Below are 17,319 nucleotides of genomic sequence, written 5' to 3'. Positions count from 1 at the left end.
GATAATTTTGAATTTGAAACCAAAATATTTTTTTCAGTATTTATAGATATAGATTGACATTATTTTTTTAATTGGAATTATACAGATTTTCACATTTACTACGAAACATCTTCACTCTATAGTAAATAAACACTATTCTATAATGCTTCACTTTGTGATAAACGAAAGGATGCAATGGAAAGTCATTTATCGTGTACTGTATTTAATACAGATCTGTTTATACAAAACTTTAATATATTTTAATTGCAAATGAAATGGGAGATAATAAATTTACCCGCGTTAATTATGACCTTCACCTTATAAACTTCCGCTGTTCGGATACCACCAAATGCGCAAACGCATTGAAGAAATCCAGACTTATACGCATGCGTATTATAAATGGCCGACATATTGCGCCAAGAAGACGGCTACAGGCTAGCGAATTTGAAATGAAGACGAATTTCTGCTAAGGGTTTAAGTTTGCAATCGATAACTGAGTAGCAACCACTAGCTGTGGAATTTAGCTTCCTAATGAATGTATTTTTATGAAAAAACCTTACTCCTTTATATCAAAATCTTCAATTTTTCGCATGGCAACCGAAGTTAACTTTTCCCCATTTCTTTGGGACATAATGGAAATAATTGGTTTTTGATGACATAAAGATAACTGTACCGATAATTGTTTAAGTATTCATTCATTATTGTAAAATGGCAGCTGTTGAATACGATCTGGACACATCTGGTGGACTGATGGAGGTTTGTTTCTACTAGAAATTTCATCCAAAATATATTACAAAATTAGTTTAAAAGCTGGAAATTCATCATGGCTGCCAGATGCAAACATGGCCGACACTAATCTAATAATTACATATTAGTTTTATCTTTACAGTAAACTAAACAATAAGTGACATTGTTTAATAATATACAGATCTATTGTCTTAACCCAAACATTCAAAGGCTGTATACACAAAAAAATCACAAATATTGTACAAGTGTATGCAAGCACCTACAGTAGCAAATACACCTTATCGCTATTTCTCCACCATTACTGGATATCACACAGGTTCCCATAAAATTTTGACGTCATAAAACAAAATTTCTGACGCCACAATGGAAAAGTGAGTGTTGTATGCGTGAAAAGTTCAAGCAGCTGTGTCGGCCAGGATTAGCGATAAGGTGTATTATATTTATGTTGCTCAGTGAAAATGCATTGTGATATCAAATTTCTGTTGAAAAAGCATGCATAGAAAGAATTAATATGACTCACTAAAACGTATCATCTGACCATACATGTAGCTTCTGCATGATACATGGTTATATGTAAATTTGTTTTATTGTTTCATTTTGCAATAATAAGGCAGGAACATATTTTCAGCATTTTAAAGTGATATGAATTAGTTTATATTTTGTCACATTGGGACCTATATAATAATTTGTAGAGGTTCACAAGAAATCAATCTAAAAAATGTCACTTGTGCCATATTTTTTACGAAACTGAAGTCACATTTGTGAGTTATGACTTTTGTCATCCTTTTTGAAATTTGCTTTTAAATATGTGGGACAACTATATATTTTAATCTTGTGTGGATGTCCCCATCAGATGTTTTTATGAACAACATCATTTTATTTATGGTAACTACTCACTGCATATGTTTGTGTGTTCTGCTTTTCTAAATATCAGCTACATGTAGATGTGGTTGCAGAAGGATAAGTTATATTTATCTATTATTTTTATGAAAAAAAATTTTCACCTATGCAATTCAAAATGTCTAAAAAAAAGGGGTGTAACTCTTTCTTTCCAGTTATAAGTAAGAAATATTATAAAGACATAAAAAATGATTTCTTTAGAAATTTAGGAAATAATCATTGACTTTGCAGAACGGTCATATATTTTAAAAGAAATGTATGCAGTATTTTCTTTAATTTTCAGTTCTTGTTTCTTGAAAGCTAACACCATGAACATCAAGTTTCTGATTTTTGGGCAATACAATATTTCTGCTTCATTTATGTCATTTAAGGTGGCTGGGGCGTCTTAATTAAAACTGACAGAATTTTTTGATAACTTGTCAAAATATAGCTTTTATCATGCTTTTTTCAAAACTGTATTAAAAAGTATGGGTCACCGGACTTTTTTTCACGCTACAGGTTGCGCAAAATTGTCAGATTTTGTATAGATTATTCATGGAAAATTAAATTTTGTGTGATATAACGAAAACGTACTATAAGAACTTTAAGATAAAATGTGAGAATATTGCTCTTATAACATGCTTTCAAATAAGCAAAAGAAAAAATGGGGTCACCGAACTTGTTTTCTCGCTACATATCGAAATAGGTAAATTCATAACACTTTCTATTGTAAAATTTACTTTATCGGAGTTATCTCCCCTTATTTGGCAAAGTTTGAAAAAATCTAATCAAACACAAACAAGGCGTTTTTACAAAATTACAACTGAAATTATGTTAAAACACACAATTTTCTATATCTATATCAAAAGTCTTTTGCATAATTTACATACAACTCTCAAAATTTGCACATTTCATCAAATATATAGACCAAAGATATCTGCTTATTTAAAATCCAAGATGGAGGAAGACACCCGAGCCACCTTAAGAATTGAAGTAAACTTTTTATCATTTTTACAACCCCCCCCCCCTCCCCAAAAAAAACCCAACTTATAATTACATTATTTCTAAGGATCATGCATACAAGTTTTTCTTTTATTTACCTGTACACTTTATTGTGGAAGCTTGGAATATCATAAATATGACATTTTATTTTGAAATGAATGTTGGTTTAACTTTGGAATGATGCAAGATCAGAGATGGGTCCGATTACTTTCAATGTAATTGATTTAATTACAATTACTTTGTCATTTGTACAATTAAATAAAATTAATGATTACATCATTTCTGAAAGTATTTGATTAAATTAATGATTACATTGGCAAAGTATTCATGATTACATCTGATTACAATGAATTTAAAAACAAAACATTTTGAATGATCTGAATGAATAAATGTTCAATATAATTATAGCATTTTTTAGAAAGTATTTTATTTGGTTCAATTGTAAAATGATAACTTCAAATTAAACTTCATCTATTTAAATAAACACCTGAGCTTGACAACTACATGTATCTCACAGTCTCCACCGCAAACATAACAATAGACCAACCACAAAGAAAGTGACAATCTACATTTACATCAAAACAAATATGTGTGTTAACTCATCAGGTCCGAGTACACAGTTATCGTCCTTTGATTTTCGTTGTTCACGAATATAGTCCTTAATGTGGACAGTGTGTTACTTGCCAATTTTTGTTATACCCCTTCCAAATTTAATTCTCCATGTTTTATGCCTCATATAGCAAGTTGGGGGGTGAAATGACACTGTAAAAAAATTTGGGTCATAAATATTTAGGTAAAGTAGTGATTAGGTCCAGCTGAAAAAGGTCAAAAATTAGCACTTCGGAAGCTGTCAAAAGATTTCAAGACCCCCTTAACACAAAATTGTCCATATTTTGAGTTAGAGCTGATGAAGTTTTCTATAATTTTGATATAATTTGTCCCAAAAGTAGTACAACAGACTAAAAATGTTATTGAGAAAGCGCAGGTGGGATTTTTTTTATTTACATTTATTGTCTAAAAGAAATGCACTACGAAATAACTGTGTACTCGGACCATCAACTAAAATAATCAAATTATAAAAAAAACCCACAATGTTTTTGTTTATTTTTATTTACATAAATAAGTTGACTTGTTCCCTTGCCCTATTTTACTTTTGGTTCCTGGACTGAAACCAAGTTTTTATGTTCCAACTGATTAATCATTTGGGTCATCCTGTTCTCGTTAATGCATTCGGACATGCATACATTTCGGTAAGTGTAAAGAACGCTTTCTGATACCAATGGCCTAGTCTTGCTATCATCGTCACCCCCCAGTTCACCCCCAGTTCTCAAAAAGAAGCTACATGTTACCACATGCACATTTAATATTATTACCGGAAATTTACTTTCGTTTTAGTCCGTTGCAACTGTATGGATAAGTTCCGAGCAATGCGAAAAGAATTATGACGACATGACAAACGCTAATTCGATAAAGACAGAGAAGATCGAAAAGTTTTCATCACCACGTGTACGCTCTATTTTAAGAACGAAAGGACATTTCCAATTTTAACTATTTACGCGACGACTATGTAATAGATAAGGGTAAAATACGCACGCGATTTAACAGGATCTATGATATATCGATGTGATTAATAATAAAATACAATAAAACCAAAATGTATATGCAGTCTAATTAATATGTATTTCAAAATCTTGAAACGTGGTGCATTCTTACTTTATAGGACAAGTAATCTTAGGCCGAGTTGACAGTATATGACGACTGGTTTACGGTAGAATTTTTACCCTCCAGTACCTGTATCTGTATGTAAATTAAGAGGTCGTGGAACCAGTGTAGACAATATTCGACGAAGTTGTCAGATATGACCGGCGTTTGGACTACTTTGCCGAAAGTACAACAGTTTGATGTTCAATGACAAATAATTTACTAGCCCCTCCGGCTACCGCGCTACGGACATTTACTAGCCCGACACAAAAGTTACTAGTCTGGGGCTAGCGGGCTAGCGGGCTAGAGTTAGTGTCGAACCCTGCTTAATTAGTCTCTAACATGTCAATTCAAAGTTGACAAAAATCACAAAATTAACAAAAGAAAAGTATTACTTGAATATATAATAGTTATAATCTAATATTAATATGAAGATCATTATAAAAAGATGAATATACCTATATGTACAATATATTTAACTAAGATAAAAGGTATATAATTGTATAATATGTCTCTGCTTAGGCTAATGATGACTTTTCAATACTGTAGACATGCTTAAAGTAACCAAACCATTTTAGCATGTTAAAAATTTATCAAATATGAATAACAAAGAGGTACATGTACCTTTAATGACCAAAAACACAAGTTTAGATTTTTTTCATTGTAATCAGAATGTTATCAAAAAGTAATCATGATTACAGGGTATTTTGAATAGTAATCGATTAAATTAAATTACATGTAATCAGATTTTTAGCTGATTAATGATAAGACTGATTACATGAAAAATTGTAATCAATAACAGCTGATTAACGATTACAATTACCCCAAATCTGTGCAAGATTACTGTACATGTTAGCCAATCAAAATCAAAATAAGGTATTATAATGAAATGTATAATGTAATTTTATTATTTGAATATGATGACAACTTCCTTAAGTTCTGTTGTTTCCTTGCCAAATGACTTGTTTATTTTTGTAAATTTACTTCAATCAGCCCTTGACATTGTATGCTAAGCATCAGAGGTGACCAATAATGACAGAAGAATTCAAGCTTGGAGTTGCTTATATAGTGGTCTAAGATGTAAAGTATTCAGGTCACTGTAGTAGATTTTGCATTTTCTTTTCAATCTTTGCATAAGGCACAGAAGTGCAATCAATAAATGAGATATACAAGTACAACGAATCCCCATCATTGAAATTTTAACCAGAATGAAATTAATCCACTGTTCTAGATAGTGTAGGAATCCTCTTGCTAGTGATGCTGGATCTATGACATCGCTCTTAGTGGATTTCAATTTGGTGCAGAATTCTAAGTTTGATATTTCAATTTAAATGTATTTGAAAATTGGAAAATACATTTCCATAATTTAAACATTTTATTTGTTAAAGAAGAATAAACACCTACTTAAATATGAAATTAAACCTCTCAAATCATTCTAAACAAAAAGTGCATTTATAGCTTCTCATTCCGGAAATTATTTAGAATTAATTTCTCCATCTTTTATAGTCAATTGAAAATAAATTTTGAGGAAGATTACGGAAATAAAATAAAATCATTAATTTTCATAGTTGTGATTTTTAAAGAAAATCAATAAGTGATCTTGCTGGTCCAGATAATTGCTTACTTGAACCTACTTGTATGTTTTCAAAAATTAAAATAGAAAAACTCTTGAAGCAATAATTTAAAAGTTAATTCAGGGAGACAAGCTAGTTTTATTTTCTGAAAAAAATCCAATATCTTTCTAAATTTTTTGCAAGATGAACCTTGTTGATTTAAAATTTCACATCTAAAATGATTCTTCCAGATTTTTCATCAGTGTTTTTTTTCTTCATTAATTGTGGTCATAATATAACATAATGGCCTCCTAGTATCTAAAAACTTTGCTGGATCAAAGCACTAATGATGCTTTAATTTAGAATAAAGACAGACTGTTTAGAACTTTTCATGGTTTCAACCATTTCAAAACATTTTTTCTGACATTAGCATGCTTACAGAGAAATGGCAATAGAAAGTTGCAACTTAGTGTTATTAATACAATTTGTTGCCTGGAACATTATTTAGAGATTTTAAAAGAAAGAAAAAAATGTGTAGTCTTGATATTGTATAATTATAGGTGATTGTTGGTCATCTAAATAAGATTGTTTTTCCTGCTTGAAATGGAACTCAGAAAGTGAGAAAAGCAATCTAGTTGAGATGACCAATGATGATCTGTTTTATTACTACATTGTATTTTACCTAAAAAGTTGTTAATTTCATTGACGACGACAATGTGTTCCATTAGTTTCAAATTTTTCATATCACTCTACTGTGCAGAGAAAGGAAATTATCGGTCAGTAGATCAAAGGAAAATTTTGTAAAATAGTGATAGTGTAATTTTATTGAACTTTCTGTATTATGCATAGACATGAAAATGTCAAACAAATCAAGTGAGAAAATTCATAGCAAATTATATACCAAAACAAATATGACAGACAGTGTCAAACAACTTCTGAAAACTGGCACATGTAGAATGTGGCAGGGTCAGACTATTCTCATTAACAAGTGACAGTTAATCACTGAAAAGAGTTATCTCCCATTGACCAATTGCATTATTGCGAAAATTCAAAGCACTATGAAAATAGCATTTTTTAACTACTTTTTAGGACTTGTGTTTGCATTATACATGTTTATGTACAGTACTGTAAATATTTAATATTGAAAAATTTATTTAACAAGCTTTTAAACTAAGAAAAGTGAGGATTACTTCAAGAAATACAGCATTTCATTTAGCAGTCAAGTCAGTCTATAGTCAGAATAATGTGACTGGAAAGGGTCGCACATCATCAGGCGGACTGTTCAGCCCAATAAAAAATGTGTGCTTCTATTACCCTACCCTCCCTCTTTTTCATCAAAAATAGCCTACATGTACACTAACATTTGTATTTGTCATGATTTTAAAATATTTTAATAAGCAGTTTAAGCCAGAATATCCCTCCCATAGATTCAATGTTAAAAAAATCCCCACCTACCTACCCTATTGTTCAAAAAGATGCAAAAGGAAACATACATTTTTTTTGGCCTTACATTGTACCTTGTGAAATTCTAATCTTAGTGAGTGTTTATATGCATGTACATGTACTATATATATAGTGTCATTCAACTTGACCCATTGATTTTTTTTCAGGAGATTCAGAAGCTAGTATCTCCTCCAGTGAGTGAAGAAACTTTAAGACGCCAAAGACGTGAGGAACGAGAGTATCGTAGACCAGGACGTGCAGTTAACCATGACTCTTGTGACAGCTGTAAAGAAGGTGGGGATCTTCTCTGTTGTGACAAATGTCCAGCATCCTTCCATCTTCAATGTCAGTAAGTACTAATGTAATATTGAAAACAAGAAAATTGTATTTTAAAGGAAAAATTGTATTAGACTTCAGATTGACTGGCGGTGAAGGTTGATATTTTATTTTCTTGTTGTTTTGTTTGGTGACTGTTTTCAACTTCTTTTATTTACAAAAGAAATTGTCACAGAATTTTCCGCCTATACAGTATATATCTTTTGTATATGTAGCACCTTTTATAAATATTACCATTCTTGTTGTTTTTTTAAAGTGCCAGTCTTTGTAAGAGCTAAAATTAAAACATGATTAGAAAAAACCCACTGAGCTAATCATGCTATTTAATACTTACCATCATCCTGAGTTCAAAATTATTAGTCTTTCGTTTGTGTGTGTCTGGTAATATCAAATAACTTAGTTAGAAAATTGGTTAGAATGATAGCAAATTACAGAGTTATCTCCCCTTATTTATTAATTTCAAGTGTATTTCAACCAAATTGTATCTTCTATTACCAGAACAGAAAATGGAAATGAATGTTATTTTTGTGCATACCTACATATTATGGACTGAAATCAATGTCAAATTGGGTGGGTTTTTTTGGTCATGTTTTCACCATTGCCTTATTCTTAGGCAGACTGGCACTTAACTTAAAAAAGAATATTGTATTTGGTTGCATTGGGCACCATGATCACTGCTGTCCATGTAGAAGTAGCATGTTGAAAAGTAGTTTTAAAACAAGCAAAATATACTAATTGGGTATTTTGGGGGTAAAAATGAAGTAAGTACAGGTATATAAGGGTTTACAATACACTACCTATCCTTGAGTTTAAAAAAAAAATTAAGATGTAAAAACAAACACCAACAGCGAACTACACATTTTGAGGAATATTAAAACAGCACTTGAGTTGAAAATTTGTATTTCATTGTAGGATATCTAAAAGTATACAACATTTGCAAAGCAGTTATTAGCTCTAATAAGACATGTGGAGAAATTAGTTTGTCCCTGGCTAAATCAATCGTTTTTTTCCATTTAGGCCAAATAAACAAAGATGAGTGTTACCTTGCCATACCTTTTACACGACATATTCTCCCTATTTTTATTAGCTCAAAAATTTGTCTACATGAAGGTTTTTTTTTGGTAAATACACCTCTGTAAGAATCCTGGTTTTTGATTGGTCGATAGCCAGTGTATTTTTCACCAATTTACTGATATCAAAAGAATATTGTTCATTATTTAATACCGCCGGGGTATCTGTGTTTATTTCAAGTTTAGTCACTTCCTTATTTCATCTTTGCAATGCATTTTGAAGAAGATAAATGTTGAAGTTAAAATGTGTACTGTTTGCGCTCATAAAAAGAGATTTGGCAACCTTCCAAACTGAAAATTTTAATATTGAGTTATATAATGATAAAGACATGGACTTGTTATCTTGATCAGACCCAAGAACTAATTAAATTAATATTTTTTTTGGAAAATTAACTTGTACAAGTTCAAGGACAAATATTCCAAGTGTAGCAAATAAATCCTCATATTATATGGACCAGTCTAACATTAATGATCATTAATCATAATTTTGTCTTTTGAGAACTGGTACTATATTATCATTAAGATATAAATTTAGATTTAAGTTCAGAAATAAGTTCAAAGGTTATGAAAAGTTAAATTATAATTTCTTTGTTAATTTGAATGTTATCTATTGCTTGGATAATTTAATGTGAACATTGTGAAATAATCTGATTGATAGAGGCATAAAAAAATGTAGAAATATATATCATTATATGTTTTGGTTTGATACAACAGTTTTAAGGTCAGGAAAGTAATGGATCTTTATTAATTATAACCTTTATGAAATTTTGAGTCCTTGGGGAAAATTAAGTACACATCAACCTTAATAACTATTTGAAAAGCTTAAGGGTGTAGGGGTTGGAGGTTTAGTAAACACTCCATTCTCTCCATCAGAAACTCAAAAGAGGGTACCTGGGTAGCGCTTTGCCTAGACAATTCTAGATGATTTATATATATATTTTTTAACATTATTCAATATTTTCTCAGTGATTGCATACATGATAACACTTTATTCATGTATTTTGTTTTATTTGAATTGTTAATATCCATTGACATAATTAGATTGTTTTCAATTTGCATTAATTTTATATTAATTATGTGGTCATTTTTGTAAATTTCCTGTTTATAAAACTTTGAATTTTTCGAAAAACTAAGGATTTTCTTATCCCATGCATAGATTTCCTTAGCCGTATTTGTCACAACATTTTGGAATTTTGGATCCTCAATGCTCTTCAACTTTGTATTTGTTTGGCTTTATAAATATTTTGATATGAGTGTCACTGATGAGTCTTACATCATTTGTACATGTATGTAGACGAAACGCGTGTCTGGTGTACTAAATTATAATCCTGGTACCTTTGATACATGTAACTAATTAGATTTTACTTATCTGAATTTTTAGTTTTCTGAAAGCAACTCCAATCGCTTAGAGAAGTTTTCCTGAATTTGGCTGAAACTTTGTATTCAAAATGTTTTTATCTGGCTTAAGCATGTGATTGTTTCTAAATGACAAGTGAATCTTTTGCATAGGGAATAATAATTATTGTAAGTACAAAATGTATGATTAGCAGAAACAGGTATTTTTTGAAGGTCTTATGTTTCTCAAGTATTAAATGATGGTGGTTTGTTATGCTGAGATCACATGTAATTCGAATACGATTCGCATTAACCAATTCGAATTAGTTTAATTTGCATTCAAAACATTTTACGTCCTAATGTCAATTATAATTCGAATTGAAATGCGCGTATAATTCTCTTTACTGTCCAAACGACGTTAATTTTTAATTATTAACAAAAACGTATTTCTAATGCTAATTGTTTCGAATTAAAAAAGAAGAGTGTGTGAACGCAAATAGCAAATTCAATTCAATTCGAATTCAATTTGAATTAAATGTCTGTGCGAACGAGGAATTACATGTCAGTGTATCTTAAACTCTGTCCGACTGAAAAATGTTTCGGACAGACAGAAATTTTTAGATGTATTGTAGAAAAGTCCTAATTCTCTTTTGGTCAGACAAACCCTTATACCGTCTGGCACAGACTGACATGTTCTCATCCTTTCATAGAACCACTGTTTTACATCTGTGAATTATGCACCATTAATAATTATTGGCTATTAATCCACTACTTTATTCGTTAATTTTGATTGGTTACATGTACATTTTCTTTCTCAATTTTACATGTATGTCAATGACAAAGATAGTTCCTGGGTGATCTGCTGTCAATTGAGTGTACTATTAATCATTTTGATTTTGATAAATTAATCCAAGAAGGAAATACAGTAGCAATTTGTTTAAAATGATTGAGTGTGGGATAAAAGTAAAATCCAATTTTAAGGATGATTGTACACAAAAAAATGTTTCTGTTTCAAATTCAAAATAAAAAGCATTTTAAAAAAAGACTTAAAAATTGATACAATAATTGTTATTGACATTTTATAATCACTTGAAAATTTAATGGGAAAACTCAAAAGAATATCTCTGATTTCCTTTCATTTAACAATGTTTAACATTCATGACATTGACACCTTTTTTCATTCAGACCAAAAATGACTTTATAAGATTTATGAAAGGAAAAGCTTTTAAAACAATATGTTATAAAATAATGAAAAGAAAGTAGGATAAGCAGGGAAATCTTTTGTTAGCACTACATTGATAAAACTAGAGGATTCCAAATGAATTATTTGAATATGCTTGAATTGTATTTATATTTACATACAACTCATTGATAGATAGATTTGTAGTAAGCATAATAACTAATCGTTCCAGGCCTGTATTATACCAGTATAAATTATTCAATTGATACAGACATGACAGGTGGATGATTGGTGTTATTTGATGTGAAGGCAGGGTTGGCAAAAACACGGGTTTTATGAGTATTGCCCAGCCCAGTGGGAAATACTGGGAGAACCCGGGTTTTACTGGGTTTTAGTGGGTAATACTGGGCAATACTGGGTAATATAAAATACTTGTTTGAATTTTAAAGAGGATTCAGTGATAAACACAAATGTAATACATTTAATAAGATTTGTATATCCTATTTTGTTTGTTTAGCATTTGTCTAGATGAGCAAACTGTAAATATAAAGCAAAAAAAAAAAATTTTTCAAATAAATATTACTCCTTTTAAGAATTAACAATTACTTGTGTAAGAAAACTTACATTTAAATAATGTCACTAATTAATTAGTATTTTTTCAGATAAGAACAAAGATTTGTTTATGTAACAATAATCAGCCCTTATAATTCTAGAAGTTTTATTGGCATGATCCCTTAAAGTGTTTATTTAGTAATATGAATGTATAACAATTAAAATTAACAAGTCACTTAAAAACTGCAATAAAATGCATGTTTCAAGGTTTGGATGATTAAACAATGTTTGGTAATTAAAAAGGTATCTTTAAATGTACAAATCTTCTGTTCTGCCTACATATAGAATTAATAGAGAAGAGAATGAAATTGACATTTCAATCTTCTAGAAATGACTGTCAATGGTTATCTGTATACAAAGTATATATTTAGCTGTTATACTATGAAACTGTACAAAGTCTTTACTATTTAGTGTTAAAATATGCATAGAAAATCATATTGCCCAGTAATGCCCACTATAACCAATTTCTGGGAGTATTGCCCAGCCCGGGAAAACCCGGGTTTTCCCACCCGGGAATTCCCAGGCGGGTAATACTTTGCCAACCCTGTGTGAAGGAAGATGCTTAAAAGCTTTTTTAAAAGACTGTTATTATGTAGTATGTAAATAAAGGAACTAAAAAAGCAGAGAAAAAATGAAGGTCCTGTGTACTTTTTGAGATGTAAAGCCATTGAAATTTTGGTGGGAAATAATTCTCTCTAGACTTTTCATCCATTTAACATTGGCATCTTTTTATGCCCCATTTTTTATACGACCGCATTTTTCGTCGTATATTGCTATCACGTTGGCGTCGTCGTTGTCGTCGTCCGAATACTTTTAGTTTTCGCACTCTAACTTTAGTAAAAGTGAATAGAAATCTTTGAAATTTAAACACAAGGTTTATGACCACAAAATGAAGGTTGGTATTGATTTTGGGAGTTTTGGTCCCAACATTTTAGGAATTAAGGGCCAAAAAGGGCCCAAATAAGCATTTTCTTGGTTTTCGCACTATAACTTTAGTTTAAGTGAATAGAAATCAATGAAATTTAAACACAATGTTTATGACCACAAAAGAAAGGTAGGTATTGATTTTGGGAGTTTAGGTCCCAACAGTTTAGGAATTAGGGGCCAAAAAGGGACCCAAATAAGCATTTTTCTTGGTTTTCGCACCATAAGGTTAGTATAAGTAAATAGAAATCTATGAAATTTAAACACAAGGTTTATGACCATAAAAGGAAGGTTGGTATTGATTTTGGGAGTTCTGGTCCCAACAGAATAAGGGGCCCAAAGGGTCCAAAATTAAACTTTGTTTGATTTCATCAAAATTGAATAATTGGGGTTCTTTGATATGCCGAATCTAACTGTGTATGTAGATTCTTAACTTTTGGTCCCGTTTTCAAATTGGTCTACATTAAGGTCCAAAGGGTCCAAAATTAAACTTAGTTTGATTTTGACAAAAAATGAATGGGTTGGGTTCTTTGATATGCTGAATCTAAAAATGTACTTAGATTCTTGATTATTGGCCCAGTTTTCAAGTTGGTCCAAATCTGGGTCCAAAATTAAACTTTGTTTGATTTCATCAAAAATTGAATAAATGGGGTTCTTTGATATGTCAAATCTAACTGTGTATGTAGATTCTTCATTTTTGGTCCTGTTTTCAAATTGGTCTACATTAAAGTCCAAAGGGTCCAAAATTAAACTTAGTTTGATTTTAACAAAAATTGAAATCTTGGGGTTCTTTGATATGCTGAATCCAAACATGTACTTAGATTTTTGATTATGGGCCCAGTTTTCAAGTTGGTCCAAATCAGGATCTAAAATTATTATATTAAGTATTGTGCAATAGCAAGTCTTTTCAATTGCACAGTATTGCGCAATGTCAAGAAATATCTAATTGCACAATATTGTGAATTAGCAATTTTTTTTTAATTAGTTATCTTTCTTTGTCCAGAATAGTAAGCAAGAAATATCTAATTGCACAATATTGTGCAATAGCAAGTTTTTTTTTAATTGGAGTTATCTTTCTTTGTCCAGAATCAACTTAAATCTTTGTTATATACAATATACAATGTATATTCACTTTTTACTACCAACTGATAAATTAAAATAATCTTTACCATTCAGTGATAACAAGCAGTTTTTTTTACATCTTAATATTTTATGATGTATTTAAATGAGTAGTTATTGTTGCAAACTCCATTAGAAATTTTAATTGAGATTAGTTTTGGAATAAGGGAAAGGCGGATGCATATGTGATTAAAAAAATTGGGTTCAATTTTTCTCATTTAGAAATTTCATAAATAAAAAGAAAATTTCTTCAAACATTTTTTTGAGAGGATTAATATTCAACAGCATAGTGAATTGCTCTAAGAGAAAATAAAAATTTTAAGTTCATTAGAACACATTCATTCTGTGTCAGAAACCTATGCTGTATCAACTATTTAATCACAATCTAAATTTAGAGCTGAATCCAGCTTGAACTTGCCCCAACCGTTCAGGGTTCAACCTCTGCGGTCGTATAAAGCTACGTCCTGCGGAGCATCTGGTTAGCAATATGCATGTTTCTCAATCTGTGCATCCATCGTCTGTCCTACTAAATTTTTGGTCAAATTTTTTTATAATGAAGTTACAGTCTAAATTCTAATCAACTTGAAACTAAGTACACATGTTCCCTACATGATATGATCTTTTAAATTTGAGTTTTTATACCAATTTTCACGGTCCACTGAACATAAAAATTAAAAAAGTAACAAAAGATTTTTAAAGATAATATTGGTTTAATATTTACTGTAGTATGCAAACACTTCTAATGGCACTACATGGATAAAACCAGAGGAGTCTGAATATCTGGCAAAAAATCAAAAACAAGTGGAGTAATGGTGCAATTAGATATTATATAAAGACTGACATGTTCTGGTCCTCATCATGATGATCACTGCTGAAACAACATTTAACATGTTTAATATCTCTTTGTCATAATAATTACTATATTTGATGTATTGTTTTCTTCAAATGCATGCTCATGTTGTTATAATTCTGTTTTATTGTAATACAATTTATGGAGACCCTAAATAGAGCAAATAGAACATATTTAAACTTTAAACAAATGGGGTGTTGATTACTTCGATCAAACACTTAGGTTTATACATTGATTTGTGAATCTATATAAAAAAAAGCCAATTAAACATGTACATTATTAACATAGATAAGGAGGTTAACATCGTATAATTTCCAATGAGCATGAAATAACAGGATGGAAATTCTCAGGGCCTTATAAGTAGCCCATGACTACAGCCTACCTGTGTAGGTTAATTTGAGCATTTGAAACAAATCTTTAAGTTTAGATTTTCAAGAAAATTAATATTTAAGTGTAATAATCAATTTCAAATTGTTTGAAAGTTTTAAAAATTAAACAACGTCCTCCATTTTCAAAATAACCATCAAACTGCATACAAAAATCCAAAGTGCCAGCTTATGATATACATGTAAACATTGTTTGAAAATATCTCCTATTGTAAAATTGTATAATTAGTTGACCGACATTTACAGGATAACCAGAGTGCTCAGAACCAAATTTGATGTAGGTAAAATATAAATAATCAGATGTGGCAAATTATTCTCCTTTAAACTACCTCATGGCTAGAGGCAGGGTGCTTGCCTCTTGTATCATGAAGAAGAGTGCAGAATATTGTAACTCTTGTCATGTATCTTTTTAGTGTGATTTTCTCTTAATGATGGCTGATGTACATATAAAAAGTATATTGATCATGTTGCTTATTTTATTTCAGTAATCCTCCTTTAGAAGAAGATGATGTACCCCCTGGGGAATGGATATGTTATAGATGTCGGGTGGCTCCAAAGCAACAAGATGTAAGTCAATGTAAATATGTTCAATGGAATGAAATGACTTTAATATATAAATGACAAAAAATTGAATTTAGTACATATGTTCATTATGAACTTCAAGTGTTGTTTTATATATAATTGGTAAATAGGGTCTTTGACCTTGATTTCATGGTTCACTGAACATGAAAATGTAGTAGAAAATTATTGGTTTGGCAAATTAAAACACTTGAAATACATGTTATTATTATATTGGATTTGTCCATTTTTATGCCACATGAGGTGTTTGACCAAGATTTCATAGTTCACTGAACATGGAAATGTGATAATGGAACATGACACTTTGTCCTATGGACATATATTCTTGTTTTCATTTCTCAAAACACCATTGAATCATCTGACTTCAGAAGTTTACTTTGACAAGTTTGAAGTGGTTGTCAATTAGGAGCAGTGATTTTTAACAAATTTTTTAATTGTAAATCGGTTATTGAATTTGGGATTACGGATGAAACTGATATTCCAAAGCTTTTCAGATTTTTACATTTTACTGCTGACAAAATGGAGATTGATGATCGTCACTTTTACTGTTATGGGGTTATGGTCCTCATGATATCGCAAAATAAATATTTCAAAGTCCGGTTTGCTGTCAATCCGACTGCCTCTTGTTGTAAAACAAAATTAGTTTTATAATTCTTTATTTAGAAGGATGATGACACATCTTCGGTTAACAGTGGGAGTAGTACTCAGAGTAACAAGCCAAAGAAATCTCGCTCATCTAAAAATACAGCTCTGGAACTTATGGAAGACATGGAGGTTGAAATAGCAACAGACAAAAACCCATTATTCACTCTAGCTAGAGCTGCAAAGTTCATGAATCCAACACAGTTTGAGCTCCCTAAAGATACTGCTCCAACTATGAATATGCCAGGTTTGTAACTTTCTAAGAATTACTATATTCAATGAATAGTGAAAACATCTACATGTGTGGACCTAGATATCAATTAATTGTACTCAACTCTGGATTTCTTGCTTACAGATGAACCACAGAATTGAATGTTAGATGAAGGATAAATTTTCAATAGGCTTTTATGCAGACTTTTGTTAAATCCAGAAATCAAATCCATGCAAATAGAAATTCAATTTTTCCTTTATCCATTAAAATTGATACCAAATTTATGTTTCCAGTGCACATCCTTAACATTCAATTCTGTGTGTGTATGATGAATATTTAATAATGTAATTTGAGGGCAGGAGGAGACCCCTGAAATTGGGATTATTATTTTGTCGGGAGGTTCACATACATAGAAATTATTTCTATATTTTCTTGTTTAATATTGCTGTAAAATTCATTTCATAGGTTCTAGTAAGAGAAAATGGTGGGGAAGAGACAGGAATACACAGAAGAAATTGGCACATGAGTTGGACAATGGGATAGTTCCACTACCAGCTAAGACATGCTTCATGTGTGATAGGTGAGAAACTGGCACATGAATTGGAAAAAAACCCTAACATGTTTTTATTAAGAAATCAACATTTTCAGAATGTGGGCAGTGAATATCATTTTTTTGCTTAAATAGGATAATATGTGTTTGATTTTTTTTTTAATAGTGTAATTTGTTTCTATTAACTTTTCTCAATCAACATTACACTTTTCAATGACAGC

At 30.7% G+C, this 17,319-nt stretch overlaps 1 protein-coding gene across 2 annotated transcripts in view; it reads left to right on the top strand.

The window, feature by feature from the left end:
* Nucleotides 1–364: 364 nt before the first annotated feature.
* LOC134728211 (PHD finger protein 12-like) overlaps nt 365–17,319 on the top strand; it is a 31,784-nt gene continuing 14,829 nt past the window's right edge. Inside the window, exons 1-5 of one of the 2 annotated variants that reach the window (XM_063592727.1) lie at nt 365–735; nt 7,472–7,653; nt 15,602–15,683; nt 16,359–16,584; nt 17,014–17,128. In XM_063592727.1, the coding sequence (XP_063448797.1) occupies nt 688–735; nt 7,472–7,653; nt 15,602–15,683; nt 16,359–16,584; nt 17,014–17,128 (653 nt within the window). In that variant the 5' untranslated portion in view covers nt 365–687. The remainder of the gene's footprint in view (nt 736–7,471; nt 7,654–15,601; nt 15,684–16,358; nt 16,585–17,013; nt 17,129–17,319) is intronic. The other variant, XM_063592726.1, reaches the window with a different exon arrangement.

The sequence above is a fragment of the Mytilus trossulus genome, chromosome 8 (genome assembly GCF_036588685.1).
Source record: "Mytilus trossulus isolate FHL-02 chromosome 8, PNRI_Mtr1.1.1.hap1, whole genome shotgun sequence".
Classification (NCBI taxonomy): domain Eukaryota; kingdom Metazoa; phylum Mollusca; class Bivalvia; order Mytilida; family Mytilidae; genus Mytilus; species Mytilus trossulus.
The sequence above is the reverse complement of the archived record's forward strand: the minus strand, read 5'-3'. Positions and strand labels throughout refer to the sequence as shown.